Genomic DNA, 19,688 nt, shown 5'->3' on the forward strand with positions numbered 1-19,688 from the left:
AAACCAGTTCCTTAAAAGTATCTTCTAAATACCACATGTGTGCCATAGCATGCAGGTTCCTCTCACATACATACAAAATGTAATTTAATCTTTTTATTTAATTAATTTTTTAAAGCATCAAAACAGTTTTCTTGGCAAAAAAAAGTATAAAATTAAGACTATTATGAAACTAACATATTATAAAATGAAGAATATGATAAATACATAATACATATAGTAATATTACTATCACAAGCAAGTTAAATAAATTCATTATACATGTAATTATAAGGTAAAATGTACATTACCTGCCTTTGCGCTGTATGGCACTAGCTTTGGAAATCCATACCATTTTTAACATTGTGACAAAATTCAGTGCATCAAAGGATTTCTGTAATATTTAAATCATCTTTATGTTAAAATATGATTGGTACTAAAGAGGAAATAAGAAGTATTATCAACATATTTTAACATGCCAAGTTAAACTTAAAGCTCCCTCTTGATTAATTAGAAAAAACTACTTCTTAATAACTCAGATTTGCTGGTTATAAGCACTCTAATGGAAAACAATAAAGAGTAAAGTAAACTTAGAGGATCTAAACTTCCCCATACTGTGCTTTGTGGAGCTGTTTGCAGTTCTCTCCTACAGTTTAATAACAACTGATTCTCATGAGACATCACTCATGACATCAACATGCCTGCCTAAATATGACCTGAACAAGAACAATCCTAACATGGAATGGGAAAAGCTTGCAGGGCCTCAACCCTAGACAAAGAACTACAGGCAACTGAGGAATACTGAGAGCAGAAGAAATGACCTTCCCCAGGTAAGAACACACCAATTCATTATCCAGTAGCAAGTGGTCAGTCCTGAGTTCATAATGGTATAGGTTTCATTATACACACTGAGCAGGCTGGATTTACATATTTAGGAATATATATACATCTCAAAGAAAAAGAGACCCTGAATTTAAAAAAGCAAGGGAGAGACAAGTGATGAGTCAAAGAAAGGAAAAGGAAGGAAAAGAATTACATGATTATCATGTCAAAACTAAAAACTATAAAAAATAATAAAAAAACCAAAGTAGTATAAAATGCGAAAGAGGGTCCTCTGGTGATTAATTTTCATCATATTTACATTATTTTAAGAAATAGGAGTAACCAGAAAAAGATATTTTCTGAAATATTTCTCAAAGAGTATAAATCTCTGGAAGGATGAATATAATAATTAACATACTAAACATCTCAAATGAGGTATTTTTAACCTTTCTACTTAACATCCTTCTGAGTTACCAAGAAGTTAATCTATCATGTATGTTTCAAAGAAAAATATAAGAAGAATATTATTAGCACCAGGGCCTCAACATGAATATTTGCTGTAGGAGAAATACTTTTAAATACATATCTAAGTAAAATACATACTTCAAGTATTCAGTGTCCTAGATTTCTCGTATATAAAATTATTTACATAGAGCAAATATAAATGCTGTCTCTAATCAGTTTAGTCACTGCATTATTAGAAAAATGTTGCTTAGCATATAATATTTGTTTCATTTGTTAGTTTTGTATGTAAATAACTTTTGATACTGTATCTGTGCTTAAGTCAAGATTTGATAACAACTAAAGGAATTAACTTCTAAAATACTCAAAGACTGCTTCCTTCGGCTGTAAATAATTTAAGAGCAATAGATCTGTACTTTTTGATTTTTTTCTTCTTTGAGACAGGTTCTTGCTTTATGGCCAAGCTAGCCTTAAACCTTCGATCCTCCTGCCTCAGTCTCCCCAGTGCAAAGAGGTCAGGTGTACAGTACATCTGATAAACTTCGATATTTAAAGGCTCATCACTTAGCTTTATTGACACTATAATAGGAGAAACAGTTTATCCCTCCATTACAATGAATTTGACCAAACTCTGTAATAAATTTTATTTTCTATAAGATAATCCTAAACTTACATTGAAAACATAAATTTTTTCACACCAAAGATGGTTACTTACATCAATTTAATCATCTCTTCCTTGAAAAACCAATTACCTCTATCATTTGATCTACCAAAAGCTAGTGGCACTGAGAACTGTTAGTCATATTAATACTGAAAGGAAACAATGTTATCACTTATTTATTAAAGAAGAATTTTTTTTTTTTGCAAAGGGCCCAACAGTAAATATTTTATGCTTTGAGGTCTTTGTTGGAATTTACGTAAGGCTACAATGGTATGAAAGTATCAACAGAGAGTAGATAAAAGTATAGGGGAAAATTCTTTTTGCACAAAGCCAAGTAGTGATTTGTACTGGTAGATAAATGCTGTGTTCACCCTGATTTATGTTGCTGTTGGTTTTAATGTATTTATCTGTGCATACCTGTCAGTAAATATGCACCTGGAAGCCAAAGGTTCACAGCATACATCTTTCTTAATTGCGTTCCCCTGTAGTCATTGAGACAGGGTCTCCATGAACCTGGAGCTCACTGATTTGTTTGACTTGTTGGGATTGCAAGCACACAGTGACATACTCAGCCTTTTGCATAGGTGATGAGGATGAACTCTGGGTCTCACATTAAACAACAAATACTGAGCCGTTTTCCGAGCTCTAGTTATCAGGACTTTGTTTTCCTTTGTTAATCAATGTTCTCTTGATCTTCAAAACACCTACTATATATTATATGTAAAGAATAGATTATATCAGTGAACAAGAGGATTACAGCCCATCTCCATATATAAAGGAAAAATAGAATATGACCTCAATGTGACAAATTTTTACTGTAACTATTCAAATTATTTCTTTATTTTCTTACTAGTAGTTAGTAAATAAAAGCTAATCTTTTTGTATAATTTGTTAGAAAACCGAAATATATCCCAGGTAGAATAGTTTAGTAAAAACATTTATTGTGTTAAATTCATCTATAAAGAAATTTTCAATTAAAACAAATTCTTTTACTAAAGTACCTGTTGGAATGGAACTCAATCACCATTTAGTATAAATATAACTTATTTATACATACCTCTTTCACCTTACCAGAATCAATAACAAAGACAACATCATTGACAGTGATGCTAGTTTCAGCAATATTGGTAGAAAGGATCTGTAATGGAATATTATTTTATGATTATTATGAAAACAGATCAATGAATAACAAAAATAGAACATAAAAGATCTTACGATGCTTACTATTTTTCGGACACCTGCAGGTGGATTTTTTAATACCTTCTTTTGATCAGATGTCTGCATATTTGAGTGAAGCATAAAGACTTGATATCTGTTCACAAATAAAAAGACAAGATGCACTATAGTACCTGTCTGTTAGCTTAAGGAACAAGTAGAGATCTTTATAGCTTACCTATGTGTATTATCAGCAAACCGCTTGTCATCAAACAGGATCCGATCCCTCAAACCAACAATTTCATCATATCCGGGTAGAAAAATTAATATTGCACCTTGGAGAAGAATATTTTTAATATTTAATCTTATGAAATTAAAATTAAGCACAATCAACAAAATTAGCTATAAAGAATAATATGATGTGATTTCAAATATTGGTATGATTATAAAAGAACCACTATTCTCCTATTACTATCAGTAGAATTACAGAAACATTTTTACAACTCGGTACTAATTTGCCCCAGTTCTCAGACAGTGCTCACCAGCATCACAACTATGGCAGATGTTGTACAGAAGGTGCATGATCAGATCCAAATCTACTTTTTCATCATCAAAACTATGATGGTAAGCTTTCAGCAGCTCTCTGTCTTCTGCACTGAGGTCATTTCCATTTGTTTGAACCAAAGAACTTTCATCTAGATTTCCAAATTCCAATGAAGCACTAAGAAAAATATCAGATCAGGTTTTTATTAAAAAGAGGAACACTTAAAGCCCAATGGTTCCCATCATTTCCACTGAATTTCCAATATACCTTAAGGAAGGTGTCACTTAATGCACTATCTATAGTTAATTTATATGTTGGCTACAAGCATATTATTCAAGTTAAATTTAATAAGTACTTTTATAAAAATCACAACCTAAAAACACCTCATCAAAAAAAAAACCATGAGTGATCTATAAATATATCAAAATGCTTAGCATCATTTGTCACTAAGAAAACATACCCAAACTATAATGGTACCACTTCACAACCAAAAGGAAGGCTAAAACCAAAAGGGCAGTTAAGTGATGGGGATGGTACAGAAGTACTAAAACATTCCTAGAAGAAATGTAGACTGACACAGCAATTTTGGAACACTGTGGCAGTTCTCTAAAGGATAAACACAGTGTCGATACATCCCCTAGCAATTCTACTCCTAGGTACAGATGGAAGAGAAATGGAAATGGACGGATAGACAGACAGACATAAACAGATAAAGGATAGATTAGATTAGACAGATAGGTGACAGAAAGAAAGATAGAATTAAATATCTGCTTTAACTGTTAAAATCTGTGTTCATATTTATAATAGTAAAGAGTGAAAATAACCCAAGTACTCATAAATTGGTACGTGTACAAGCTGTCACATATCAACAAAAGTAAATATTGGTTGGAAATAAAACACTAAGATAAAAGAATGAAGTAACAAAAGACATGTATAACATATGGCTCTATTTACAGAAAAAAATCCTAGAATAGACTGTTATATAAACAGGAAATAAATTAGTTGCTAGCCTAAGAACTGAAAGGAAATAAATGATAATGGGCACAAATTTTTATGTGTGATAAAAATGCTCTAATATTGACTGTGGTGATACTGAACACTAAAAATAAAATAAAATAAAAATAAATTAGTGAATGTGAAACATATGGTATTTGCATTATTTCAATAAAACTTTATTTTCTAAAAGTATCATTTACATTTTTCTTAATAGGTTGTTTCTAGTTGCTCCATATTACAAACAATATTCTGACAAAGAGTACACATTAAAATATAGTAACAACAATGATGATGAAAATAATAATAATACCTCTATGGATAATCCTATATTTAAAAGCAAATTACTTAATGTGGATTTTCAAAAGTCAAAATCAGAATTATTGAAATAAATTGTCTGTTTACTTAGCCTATGTATAAAAATATAAACAATAGCTACCATTAATAATTATCAATGAGACTTCTGGGAAGTTCAAGTCTGTCCAATTCTTTTCAGTTCGGCACAGTTCCTCCTCAAGAGCCCTCTAAAGGGCAAAGGCAAACAAACAAGATAGTTTCCAATAGGGAAAACATTAAACTCACAAAACTTTGTAACTAAAGTATTTTCAATCTCTAGTTTTGTTGAAAATTTCTGGTTTAATATCAACAATTAAATGAACACATTTTTGTTGAAAGCTAAGAGATTTTACTAAAAATTAAGTCATCTAGCAAACACAGTAAAACTTCAGTATATGAAATAAATAGTTGACATATTAATAACTGGTAAAGGTAAATAATTATCCAGATAATGGCTTCATTTGATAATGAGTAGTGTCTAGTAAGCCATACTTAACATAATGATGTCCTCAAAATTAGGAGTGTTAGCACAAAAATTGCAAATTGTGAATATTACCATTGGATGACAAATACAAAAAACAAAAAAACAAACCTCAATACATCACAATTAGCACCTGGATCTCACATTTTAATGCAGTAGAACACATATTACTTAATAAAGAGATCCACCTGCCTCTGGTTCTCAAGTGCTGGGATTAAAAGCGTGTGACACCACACCAGGCTCCTTTTGAGTTTTTTTTTTTATACACGATATATATTTGAAAGTTTTTATATAGGATAAAAACAAATAGAACTCCCAATGTATTATAAAATATATTAAAATCTACTTTTAGTATTTAAAAGTCTATGTACCTTATCTACATATCTAAAATTATCAAAAGCTTCTAATGAAAAATAATTGGGGACCAGAGATCTGTGGAATAATGCTTTTATAGCATGCTCAAGCCACAAATACAATCTTTAAAAACACATAAATACATACAGAGTAGGGGTAGGGGGATGGGGGAGAGATACCCATACTGCATTGGTGCTTTTCTCCTTTGTCTATTAGTCAAAAAAAAATGCATTCAGTGTTAATAAGAAAATAATTTTGTGAAAGTTCAATTAAAATCCTCAGTCACATGATCCAAGGTCTTTTTCAGTTTTTTTAGCCATTTCTTTTTATTTGCTGCCATATTCTGCTACCATATTTTTAAGTTTAGATGGGCTCAATTCAGTTCATTCCATCGTCACTGGCGATCTATTACATCCAGGTACTATTCTTGAACAAAGATGACAAAAAGCTTGGTAAATTATAGTGGAGAAAAAGAAGGACATTACCAATGAAATAGTAACTAAACCAGTTGTATGTATAGTGTAGCAGTGGACTGTAGGTTCCATGTAGAACAGAGAAAGTACAGCAGGTTAGAACAACAGTGTAAGGGAGTAGACTGAAAATACCAGTTGGGTAAACTGCAGTTTGCCTATGAGGATGAAATCTGAAGAAAAATGTGTGTTCCGCTCCCTTTTAAAGGTTTGCTATTGTGTCATGAAAGCATTATCTTATATTGTAGTTTTGTTTTTCAAGCTTTCTTTTGGTTGCTCATACATAAATTCAGTCCAAGATATTTGTTATTTGTTGAAGAATGAGTTTACAAGTTGGGCACTGTGGTGCAGGCCTGTAATCCCAGCACTCAGGGAGGCAGAGGCAGGTGGATCTCTGTGAGTTCAAGGCTAGCTTGGTCTATAAAGTGAGTCCAGGACAACCAAGGCTATACAAAGAAACAGACAAGAATGCTTTTGCCCCTCACATATCTGGCAATCAGTCATTGGCAGTCGGTCCATTTTAGGAGTCAAGCATAAGTAACCCAGTACATGGACTGAGACTCAGCCCATGTACTGAGCCATCTGGTTTAAAGGCCGTCATTTCATTAAGGAATAAACAGAAACATTTGGTCTAAATTTTGGTATATTCCAGGAAAGAGTTCTTAGTTTTCAATCAAAGAGCATCAGCTTCAACAAGAAAAAGGCGATGAGGGGCTGCATGGAAGGGGAGCAGATACGTTTTCTTTAAACCCCTTTGTTATTTGATAACTTGTCTCCACTTCCCAGTGTACCCAGTAACCTCAAGTTCAAAGTCTAGTTCAAAGCCTTTGCAGCTTAATCTCTAGTAAACCTCCCATTCCTGCCAAAGAGAGGAAAGAACACCATGCAATGCAGGAGATGACCTGGCATGCTACAAACTTATCAAAGAAAATATAAAACAACTCTACTAATTTTTTAGCCCTTTGTCATTAAAAGGTCACTGAGCTCTGACACTAAAATGAGCATGGTTCTCACTGGTACTGTGAGTTTTCTTAGCTTTGCCAACTTAGTTATCTCTAATCAGTGAGATGCCTATCACGTCAAGACTCACTGAAAACATCCATCAGCTGCCATGACCTCTACCATGTCCTCTCTAGTTGTCAGTTTTAAACTTTCACTTTTGAAGATTTATTTTTGTTTATGTATAGCCAGGGGGTAGTGGGTAGTTAGAGTGCCCCAGAGGCCAGAAGAGAGCACTGAACACCTTGGAGCTGGAGTTACAGGAGTCCTGAGCTCCCTAAGATGAGTACTGAAAACTGCAGGAAGCACTCTCAACCACTGAGTTATCTATCTACATAGTTCCCTATGGTCACATTAAAAACAAAATGAAAAAAAAAAAAGCAAAAACATTCTTATAAAGTTTAGGGGTACTATAGAGACAAACACACATCTGAACCTACAATGTCTTGAGTGTGTATATCTATGTGCTTATATATTCACATATGATCATCTCTGTACAGGTGCTCATGTACATGTGAGAGAGTGTATGGAGGCCAGAAGCCAACTTCATGTGTCTTTTCTTAGATACCACCCCCATGTCTTTTTGAGTCAGGTTCTCCCCCTTGGACCTGGAGCTTGCCAAGTAAATGGTTAGGCTGGATGGTCAGGAAACCCCATCTTCCTGTTTTCATCTCCCCAGTGCTGAGATTACAAAAATGTACCATCACATGTGGCTTTCTGTTTGTTTTTTGTTTTGCAAGACGGTTTCTCTGTGTAGCCCTGGCTGCCTTGGACTCACTTTGTAGACCAGGCTGGACACAATCCACCTGCCTCTGCCTCCCTGAGTGCTGAGATTAAAGGATTGTGCCACTACGCCTGGCTACCACATGTGGCCTTTTTATGTGGGTGCTGGAGCTCAAAGTCAGGTCCTCAGACTAGCCCAGTAAGCACTTTATTGACTGAGCTATTTCCCATTTTCTACATACTATGTTTAAGTGAAAATCCCCCTTCCAATTTTTCAAAAAAAATTAAGTAAGGTAAATATAATGTAATATGTCTTATTAACAACCAGAAGAATATTCTTTTATAATTACAAAAATTAATCTCTGGGTAAAAGATTATAAGTACCTAACCTTTTACAGATTTACATGGCTAAGATTTTTTAAAAGGTAGAATTAATTTTAAATAGTATAAGGTTTTACCTGTAAGATTCTAGAAGATCCACAATTTCTGTCTGGCCAAAGTGCTTGGCCCAATCTAAAGCCATCCTGCAAATTTCAAAGATATCAGACTGAGAAATAATTTACCTTCAAAATTGCTTAACTCGTCACCCAAAATTATTTATTCATTCATTAGAGTTATACCAGCAATTATTATACAGTAAGCTTTAAAATAAGGACAATCATAAGAAAACTTCAAAGGTATGTGCAAAGAATCGATTGAATCTAAAATTACCAGCCATTTGATGCTTTACTGTGGACATTTGCTCCCATACTAATTAACTGTTCTACTTGGCTCGTAAAGCCTCGTCCTGCAGCAACCATCAGAGCTGTTGCACTGGTCTCACTATGCCTATAATCAACTAAAAGAAGAAAGAGATAAAATGTTAAATGTTCAAACATTAAAGACTTTCATTGTTTTAGTTAAATAGTAGAACTAACTGTGATAATTAACCTGGGACTGGTTCCTTCATTTTAAACGACAGTTAAAGGTAATCTAACCTTTAACCAGCCCAGTCACAGAGAAATCCAAGACATTCTTATATTTAGAGTAGAATAAATACTATCTTTGGAGGTTATAAGAAGAAATTTAAGGCTTACTTATATAATTAAGAAAAAAGAAATCTACTGGCTTGCAGAACCCTTAATGTTGTTGTTGTTTTTGTTTTTAAATCTAGATACTGCCATGTTCACTAAATAACAGATATATAATTAAGGACTTGTAAAGTTAATTTTTCATGAATAACTAGCAATTTAAAACTTCAAAACAGTTCTTGGGAATTTGTTCATATGGCTTAAGACACTATAATACAGAACTCAAGGAAATAAATAGCTCAGAGAGAGATAAACTCTATATACTTTTATGACCATATCAAAGTAATTTAGTACTCACCAGAAAAACCAAGGAAGACGGTTAAGAGTCACAGTTAAATACCTAACATGCTTTATGAATATTTTAAAGCAATGTAGCAAAGTACTACTAACTACTAATAGGTTAAACAAATATAGCTATAAAAATACTAATTTTAATAGCAGTGGTGGTGAATGCTTTTAATCCCAGTACTTGGGAGGCAGAGGCAAGTAAATCTCAGTGTGAGGCCAGTCTGGCCTATAGCGTTCCAGGACAGGCAGGACTACACAATGAAACCCTGCCTTGAAAAACCAAAATAATAATGTTAATAACAATATGAATAAAGGAGTAATTTAAAAATGAATAGAGACTTTTGAGGTAACAGACATAACGAGGTCACTAAGAATTTAAGCTCAGAACCAGAGAGCAGGTGTTTAATTTTTTTACATGTACTTATTTATTTATTTGAGGGACACATGACATGGGATCTGTGTGAAGGTCAGAGGATAACCTGGAAGGAGGCACTTCAGTTCTCTCTTTCCACCATATGGACTCTGGGGATCAAAATCATGTCTTCAGGCTTTACCGGAAGCCTCTTTATCCACTGAACCATCTCCCTAGCCGCAGCTACACTTCTTGAAAGGGTTTATAAACTAAAATATATCTAAAAGTGGTGGAAACCAGGGAACTCAGATGACATGTCATGTTAGAAAACAAACAACAAAGAAAAGGTGTTGAAATAAAATAAGTATGGTCAGCTGAGAAAGCTTAAAAGGAAAAACTGTCTTCGCAATTTGTAAGGTCTGTCAAGCACAAACACACTAAATCTCTTAGCACACCAGAGCAGAAAAAGACAGAAGGTATGTATCTGTGTAGTTTATATTGGTTCAGTATATTAATGGGCAATTAAACCAACACAACGTTGAAAAGCACCCTCAAGTAAGAATGCTGCAAAGTCCATATTTAATTCCAGCACTTAGGTGGCTGAGGCAAGAATATCATGAGTGTAAGGTCAGGCTGCTTTACACAACTAGATCCTCTCTAGTAACCAAACAGAAAAAAGAAGATAGGAAGGGAAAGAGGGAAGGAGCTTCCTGTCACCTTCCATACTAGGTATTACCATTTGGTAAGAATGCATAAAGGAAGCAATAATGAACAAATATTTAAGCATTTATCATGAAGCTTAGGAAGCCAGAGATGAGTAAAGCAATCAGTATTTCTGCCTTCATGAAGTTAGCATTCCAGTGTAAGATGGGTACTAACAATAATAATAATAAACAACAATAATAAATGGCAATGATTATAGCCAATAAAAAATAAGGTAGATTAACAAAATAGTAAGAAAAGATTACAGGTTTACTGACCAGAAAAGATCTCTCTGAGAGGCAATAACTAATCAGAGGCCTAAAAAAAAGAGGCCCCAAATAGCAAGACTACCAGCATGAAAGTTTAAGAGTTAAAGTACAGGAGCCAGAGCCATTAGTTTGACAATTAAGAGTAAAGAAAGTTTAGAACTTCTTGTTGTGACCAGTGGCCTCAAATAGCCTGAAAGTTTAAGAGTTAAAGTACAGAGAGAATGTCATGTGTTCCTAATACCTATGCTAGGCAGCTCACAACTTCCTGTAACTCCAGCTGGTAGATCCTGACATTCGAATGCACCTGCACTCAGGTGTACATCTTACACATAGCCCCATACACATATACATTGTTTTTAAATTTAAATTTTAAAAATTAGAGGTCACTTAAAATAGACACTTAAAGTCAACATTCTAGCTGCATTTCCATTGCTATGGTGAATACAATGACAAAGAACAACATAGGCACGGGAAAAAGGTTAAAGACTGATGTGGAGAGCAATGCCTTGGGGAACTGTGAGGAGAGCCTCCAGGAAAAGAGGCAGAGGGCCTAACCTCAGGTGCATTTTGTTCCCTAGAGTGTTCTTGGGTGTGATTTCATGACTTCTGTGACAAACATTTACATTCAATTTATAAGCCATGTTTATGCTTGTTGGATGTCAGATCATAACACAGATTATGCTGAATGCTGTCCTCATTGTATCCTGCATCTGGATATGACCTGCCCTGCTTTTGTGATTTCCCAGATATAACCTATAATACGTGTCAGGCAACTGTGTTTCAGTTGCTCTGTCCTAACAAAGTTCTGGGAAAGGGCTGCTCTGTTAATATTTAGTACGTGCTTACTGACGTTTTTTTACATGTTTTTCTGATTGTCTGAACTCAAACAACCTTCTTTGTATCACTGCTTTCTTTCTTACATTCATGTATAAAAATCCACTGAAACTGAAGTAAAGCTGTCTACAGCATTAGACTGTAGTCTGACCCACTCTTTAACGTGTTCAAATCCCAGGTCTCGCAGACAGCTGTGCATAGGTTGATAGAAGTGGATAGTAGGAGAGAAAGGGTTTTATTCAGCTTATAATTCCAGGTTATGGTCCATCAGTTTGAACAAGTCAAGGCAGAAACTTACAGGTTCACTAAAGAGCACAGAGAAATACATATGTACATGACAATATAATTAAGTAAAAAGTAAAATAAAAATAAAGTTGAAACATCAGAAGTGAAGAAAATGTTTTAAAAACAATGATAATAATTAAAACAGTAACACTGCTGAGGGTAAGGAGATGGGTATTTTATGTCTTACTGGTTTTCTGTGATCAATCTGTCTAGACCTATAACCTACAGAATTATAAAGTTCATGTCTGATTGTCAATATCCATCAAAGTTACAAGGATAACTCATTAATGAAGATGATCACATGATGTATGTGCGTATGTATCTACATATGGGAGTGTATGTAGATCAGAACCTGAGCCCATAAAATCATAAATAATAAAAATCATCACTTACTAAATGACTCTAAGAATCCCAAAGTTTTTACCCATTTTTTTCTTACAATCACAAATCTCTTTGAGATACCGTTTGTTTGTTTTTTTTCCTGTGGCACAGCGTCAAGGACCAGATAACACGGATACACACAACAGAAATATATAAAAGATTGCATGGATGTATACAATACAAATATATAAAAGCATTTTTGTAAATAACTGTGAAGACCTTAGGAAATCACTCTGGAGATATTAACTAATTTGAAATTATACAAAGCACTCCAAAATAAAATTAATGATAGCAAACAAAATGTGTCATGCATAATTTTTAAATTAAACAGTATTTGTACCATTATGGCAAGAGTAAAGTTTTAATTTACATAAACTTACCACTGACATTTTCAGTTAAAATAAGATGAAAGACCTGAGCGAAAGCATCAACGTCTTTATGCAGCCATATGTCAGAAAGGCAAGCATCCATTTCCTTGATTAACCATGGTTCAAGGCAATTCACATCTTTTTCCGTCTTTTAAAACAAAAGAGCAAGATTACAAATTGTCTAATTGCTTAATATGTGTTTGTGACTTTGTCACTTGGGTGGCCTAGCCTAAGCAGTCTGGAGAGGCTGGTGTGAAGAAGGGAGTGTCAATTCACTGACCAGTTCAGCTACCACGCAGGCCCAGATGCAGAGCTCTGAGTTGGTCCACCCTAAAATCTGTATCATTTGGAAAGGTTGGGACATGTGAAAGGGACAGTCCTGCTTATCCAATAGCTGCAGGATCTCCATAACACAGGGCAGTAGTAACAGGATAACTGGGAGAAGTCCCAATGAGGATCCAATATTGATGGAGTCACAGAAGGCAGAGATCTCAAACCAGACCAATGACTCAGTGCAATGAACACTTGCAAGTGAAGATGTGTGGACAGAGGCTTATAATGTGGACACACTGCTTCCACGATGAAATGTTTCCTATACCGTTTTGTTGTTGCTGTTTGTTTGTGTTTTTTTATTTGTGGGAGGAAGTTGCAAGGGACAAGAGCAGATATGAGGGGATGGGGAGATGAGTGGGACTGGGGTGCATGAATGAATACAAAGTTAAATATATGTGGGGATGAGTGGGGGTGTGCTTGTTGCAGGAAAGTATAATGGCCACAATCATCTCAAGAACTAAAAAGAAACAACATACTATGTTATTATAGCAAAATTTCATCTCTAATTTCATCTTACAAACACTATCTTTAGTAATAATTACTGTATTACAATCATCTTTCATCTGAAAGTGAGCTTATCAGCAAAGAGCCATGATCGACCCTCCTGAATAATTGTGCCTTTGATGGTACACCAGTATCGAATACACTGATTTCTTTTCCTGCTACAACAGAGGAGGCATCACCCTAGAACTTAACACTAATACCAGTTTATGCCCTATATCAAGTACATCAGATCTCTGCTGGCATAGTGGCTCTCACTTATAATCCCAGCAACTCAGGAAATTGAGGCAGAAGAATACAAATTTCCCCGTGCTATATAGCAAATTCCAGACAACTTGGGCTGTCTCAAAAACCCAACAAGAATTTCTTTCCCTATGCTAACTCCCCCACAAATAAGCTCTGCTGGCAAGGAAACAGATTCCACTAGGCTTTAGAAGCTTCTCCTATGTATAATGTCCAGCTTGGTTCTTTAAACCACTAGTTTACACAGTCAAAACGCCGATCATAGACTGGAGGGAATGTTCAGCCATGAAAGGATAGACTCATAACCAAAATGTCAAAATAACTCAACAGAGCTTCCCTACACTTAACGATTTTGAAACATCCTTCAGAAACCTTTTTTTGTTAAGCATTATCTATCTTCTCATTTAGAGGAGGAAGAGGAGGAAGAGGAGGAGGAGGAGGAGGAGGAGGAGGAGGAGGAGGAGGAGGAGGAGGAGCAGCTGCTAAATTTGGGGCCAGAGAGATGGTTTTGCAGTTAAGAGTGCTTGCTGCTTTTGCAGAGGGCCCAACTTCCGTTCCCAGCAGCACTTACAGGGTAGCTCGTTATCGTCTGTACCTCCAGGTCCAGAGGCTCTCATTCCCTCTTCTGGCCTCTGAGGCTATCTGCACTCATGTTCCCAAAATACATGCAGGCAAAATATGCATACACATAAAATATAAATAAATAAATCTTTTTAAAAAATAAGCCAAGCAACATAGCTAAATCCTTCTTCTAAAGACAAAGTTTGGGGCAATAAGAATAGCTCAGGAGCAAAGTACTTATAAGGCCCTAGAGTCAATCTCTGACCCTTCAAAAAAAAATTCTGAAAATATGTGGTAGTCTAAAACAAACAAAGAAAATTAGCCTCAATTAACAAAGTAAAAAAGTGCCATTACCTCATTAAAGTTGTTTACCCTATAAAGTTATTACTTATAACACCATTACAAGCCAGGAACACCTTACCAGCTGGCTGAAGACTGCATCGCCTCCATCGTCCAGCAAGTCATACTCTTCAGACACATTTGCAACAGCTCTCTGTCTCTGAGACTCAGGTCTGAAAGTATTCTCTTGAGCTGAGTACCATTCTGTGAGTGTGGTCTGCTGTTTCTCCTCTAAATTACAAAGGGGGAAAAAACAAAACAGACAAGCCCTTTCCTTTGATAATGTGTTCCTCTGCTCAAATCAAAAACTTAAGTGAATCTTGTATCGCTTTGGAGTCACTTTTTAAAAATACACTAGATCTTTCATAAAGTTATGTTACAATATAAGGACATAAGGACATTCATCCATCTATTAGTAAGAGGTTTGCTCAGAAAGAGCATCTTTACCTACAATGTACTAATAGTTTAAATCAATGACTAATATATATACAGCACTTTGCAGAAATTTATTTATTAAGCTTATACTGTCATGTCAATCATTTGAGATACAATAAATCAGATGTTTCAAACATTTTAACATCTACACGTTTTATAATTTACATGTATGTCATGATATACTTTTTCAATGATACAGAAATTGTTAATTATATATTCAAGCGGAGAATCAAGTGTTATGTGCTCATGATCATATACAGTAAACAAAGAAATAAAATTACAACCAGTATACTATAAAAGAACCAGGGAATATAAACTCTAGTCATACACTGAAACACAGAATGACACTCTAAGCATGTTTTAAGGCAAATACTGATAAAATGAAAACTGAGACCAACTCTATAATAATACCATATTTGGAAATCTTGCTGGGAATAGAGAGCATGCTGCAATTTTAGCATTCAGTAGGCAGAAGGAAAGGATTAACCAAGTTCCTGGACAATGTGAGTTTTACAGTGAGACCAGGTATCAGAAAATAAATTTTAAAAATTGGAAAACTTGACATTTTCAAGAAAAATAAGCCTTTTGTCATCAATCAGTCACTCCTTTGACTCCCTCCCATCTATTTCTTACCTCCACCTAATGAGGTAAGCTTTAAGGAGCCAGCACGTATCTCAGCGCTTTCTTAAAACACTGACTGAGAGTCTAGATTCAGACACACTCAATCTCCTCAATTCCAGCAGGCACTTTAATTCCTTTCCACGTATTATAACTTCTAGAAATAAGCCAGAATGCAAAAGTATATCCCAGGGACAGACTAGATGACTCATTGGTAAAAAACATTGGCTATTCTTCAAGGCCCTGAGTTCCATTTCAAGGAACCACATGGTGGCTCACAGTTACCTGCAACTACAATTTCAGGGGATCCTATGATCTCTTCTGGCAAAACTTATGGTGTACAGACATACATGAAGACAAAAAAACAAAACAAACAAACAAAAAAAACCATGCACATTTAGTAAAAATAAACAAATCTTCCTTCAAAAATATTAAGATAATATTATCACATTCTATCTAATTATATCCAAGAAGAAAAATATATTCAAGTGTACTAGTTCTTCTGTAAGCTAAGACTACAGCATTATAAGAAATAATTTTCAATAGTAAATTCTTTGATTTAAAAAACCTTACCTCGTTGCTTTTCCTTTTTGTACTTTAACATTTCTTTGTTGGTATATCCAGTAGTTCTTAAAATGTCTTCCAGAAACATTTCTTTTACTTCAAATGGTCTCCCTTGTACTAAAAAATAGAAATTTTTAAATAGCCAATTTGCATCCTATAGATAATTAGCCATAAAGAATTCCCACATTTAATGAAGCATATTGTGATCTATGCAAGCTGTTACAACCGTTCAGCAACTCTCCTGTTACTTCCTGTTAGCTGTAACTTTGCTCTACAGACACAACTGGCTTCACATTCTAGAAAAGTGCTCACATGCTTGTCCCCCTACTGTTCACTACCTACTTGCCATAAGCCTGGCATCATATTAGGAACTGGCAATACTACAGTTAGTACAAACAGTGGTACTTCCCACTTCCATGAAGCAAGGAAGAACAGTAACATGAAAAAAGAATGTAAACAGAAAGTTGTGCAAAGTCTGACCAGAAAGTCCTACAAGAAAGAAATGCAGGATATTATGACAGTATACCACAGAGGTAAGTGACCACATCAAGAAAAGATTTTTACTGAAACACTGGGGATAAGGAGATGAAATAACTGGGCTTTGCAGAAAGTAAACAGTATGTGAAGAAAATACAACATGCACAAAGTCACTATGGTGGAACCAAAAATGAAGCTGTTTTCGTGAAACTAAAAGGAAAGTAGGAGAATAAGAGACAAGGTAAAGTCTTAGAAATAAATGAAGTCATATGAAGGATCTTTGTCCTGGAATAAAGATGATTCAGCATGTAAGAGAGTGGTCAACATCAACAGAACTTGACTTCAGAAAGAACCACTCTAGCAACAAAATGGAGAATGGATTTTTGAAAGCCAGAATAGAACCATGCCAGGCTGCAACATGTATAGGAGTAGTTCAGGCAAGAGAAGAAGACAAGCTAAATAAGAACAGTGACAGTGAATAGTTTTTTTAATTTAAAACTTAGTTGGATTATTGAAACAGAAAGTAAAATGAAAAGCTACCATAGTTACATTTGTTATGAAAATATTTTTTAAAATCTGCTTGCCCAATAAGAAAGATGTTTCTCAAGTAACAAGGAAAGACACAGAGAAATAGGTTGGTCAGTGAGAACTAAGGTTTCCTTTCCACTCATCAAAGATGACAAGCCAAAACAAATGTTCAATTAGCACAGGTATCAATGTTATGTGCCTAATCATCCAAGAAAATGTTATTAATATTATCAGTTGAATGTACATGATTGAGATTTAGGTGGCTTTAGGTATCACCCAAGATATGCAAGACAAAAAGATCCATAATTAATATATTAAGTATTTAGCGTGGGACAGAGAAACGATGTCTATAAAATCTCTACATCCAGAACTCTGGAGAACAACCATCAGTATCCAACAGAAGGTATCAGCCACAAGCACTTAAAAAAAGGCAACTAAATGTATATCTATAATAGCTAGTAGAGTTGCAAAACAGAACAGGAAGAGAGAGGGAAATAAGAGTGAACAGAGAAGAGAGATTAAAAGAACAAGAGAGAGAGAGAGAGAGAGAGAGAGAGAGAGAGAGAGAGAGAGAGAGAGAATGAGTGTTAGATAGATATGTACATGTAAATAAAGAGAGTTCCAGAGAGAAAAGAAAACACTATAATGTAAAACAAGACTCAAGGAATGATCCCAAACAAACTGAAATCTGAAAATTTCTCACACACACAAAAAAATGTTAACCATGAGATATAATGAAGAATGTATATAATGTTTGCCTAAAATCAAAATATTGGGCTTAACAATTAAATCAGTGTCAAAATAATATTGTTAAGAATTCCTAAATGGATATTTACATTAGCTAGAAGAAAGCCAATTCCCACAAACTGTACAATGACCTCCACTCCACATGATACACACAATCAAAATGAATAAAATGTTATTTTAAATAAAAATGCTAATTGAACAGCTACTAACAATTCAAAAATGTGAATCAAGCATCCTTTAGAAAAACTTGTACAGTGAATCTTAATAAAATAATGATGAAGGGACCTCTGAATATGACAGCAGGCTAGAAAATGCCATCCTGTGATCCAGTGAAGGCAAAGTACCCAGATAAGAAAACCAAATGAGGAAGAGATTTGGAAACATACAAGAGAGTCATAGTATGGCTGAAAACTACAGGGAAACAAAACAAAAAGCCAGCAAAAAGGACATGCAGTTCTGCAGCAGATGGAAGAGAAGCAGAGACTCATCCAGAAGGCAAACTAGGCAGCCAGGAGAAAAAGGCTACAGCTTCTACCCATAAAATTCAAGTCCAGTTATAGGTACTGATGAAATAACTAATTTCTCTTACAGGACAGGTCAGGAGTGGAAAGCCCCCTGACCCCCACCATGTTTGGAGTTGATGGATAGTACTGAGAAAATCTATTGTATAAAACTGACATGCCTCGAGGGCATAAAATTATTCAAGTGAGGATTCAACAAGTGAAAAAGCCTAAATTCAAACTGCCACAGTGTCAGGGTGAGAAACAATATAAAGAGGTAGCTGGGCCCAATGCTGACAAGACAAACATGTGCAGGCAGTAAGAGGAATGGCTCAAGCAGTAAAGTATACAGGGAAAGGAAGTGCAATGCTGGTGCTGAGGAATAGACTTTACCAGCCAAGAATAAGTCTGAAGTTTGACAATGCTGAGCCTGGGGTCATCAAGTGGATAAAAAGGACAATCCAGACGACTGTTCCAAGAGACTGGGCCATAACGTGCAGAACAGTGTTTCAAGAGAGACACAGGACAAAAAGAAGCACATTTCTTTTTAGGTAGAGCAGTAGATTTCCTACACAGCATCAGAGGGCTACAGATGCAAAAGAGAGGTCAAAGTAGAGACAGACTACTACGTAGCTTGACTCTTGGGAAATATGAACAGATAATCTCTACTTCAGAATATCCCCAGTTTCTGTTTAAAAACTAAAATAAAATAAAACTTAATCACACTGCAAAGTTTTTGTTTCAAAGAAGTTATATAAGATAGTCGTACTATATATCACTGGGCAACTTCCAAAATATCTTATGAAGAGATTCACATCCAAGGCAGCACTAGAAAGAATTAGTTTCAAAGTTGGATGCTTTTGCAACAAATCTCTTAACTTAGTAAGTAAAAAATCACTGAATCGATCCCTTTCGTGCACTTCATCCTGCAAGGAACAGAAACAGAAACGAAACCCTGATCAGGTAAAATACAGTGGACTCTTCTGTATCAGAAACACTTTGCTAGATTTACATTGTTCAAATTAAGAAGGAAATCAATACCACAGAACATTTTGCATTATGTATAATTCAGAAATCATCATACATTAACAACTTATTGTGATGACAAAGTACTGTCCTTTTCCATACAGAATGTAAAATTACAAAAACTATTTAAAATTCTAAATTATGTCAGTCTATTCAATGCAGTCTTAATATAGACAAAATCAATTTAAGCATATGTCTGGCTAGACATGGTAGCATACCCCTGTAATCTCAGCTCCTGAAGAGGCTGAAGCAAGACCGCAAGCTGCAGGCCTAAGCAATATAACGAGATCC

At 35.0% G+C, this 19,688-nt stretch overlaps 1 protein-coding gene across 1 annotated transcript in view; it reads right to left on the minus strand.

The window, feature by feature from the left end:
* Positions 1 to 19,688, minus strand: part of YTHDC2 (YTH N6-methyladenosine RNA binding protein C2) — a 61,900-nt gene that overhangs the window by 29,915 nt on the left and 12,297 nt on the right. The window contains exons 7-17 of the mRNA XM_084778402.1: positions 19,141 to 19,297; positions 16,129 to 16,236; positions 14,585 to 14,733; positions 12,538 to 12,673; positions 8,688 to 8,814; positions 8,435 to 8,500; positions 3,619 to 3,797; positions 3,315 to 3,411; positions 3,146 to 3,233; positions 2,979 to 3,059; positions 288 to 370 (exon numbers count right to left, since the gene is read on the minus strand). Coding sequence (XP_084634528.1) covers positions 288 to 370; positions 2,979 to 3,059; positions 3,146 to 3,233; positions 3,315 to 3,411; positions 3,619 to 3,797; positions 8,435 to 8,500; positions 8,688 to 8,814; positions 12,538 to 12,673; positions 14,585 to 14,733; positions 16,129 to 16,236; positions 19,141 to 19,297 — 1,271 coding nt within the window. The remainder of the gene's footprint in view (positions 1 to 287; positions 371 to 2,978; positions 3,060 to 3,145; positions 3,234 to 3,314; positions 3,412 to 3,618; positions 3,798 to 8,434; positions 8,501 to 8,687; positions 8,815 to 12,537; positions 12,674 to 14,584; positions 14,734 to 16,128; positions 16,237 to 19,140; positions 19,298 to 19,688) is intronic.

The sequence above is a fragment of the Acomys minous genome (assembly GCF_964271855.1).
Source record: "Acomys minous genome assembly, chromosome: 4".
In the NCBI taxonomy this organism is placed as follows: Eukaryota; Metazoa; Chordata; class Mammalia; order Rodentia; family Muridae; genus Acomys; species Acomys minous.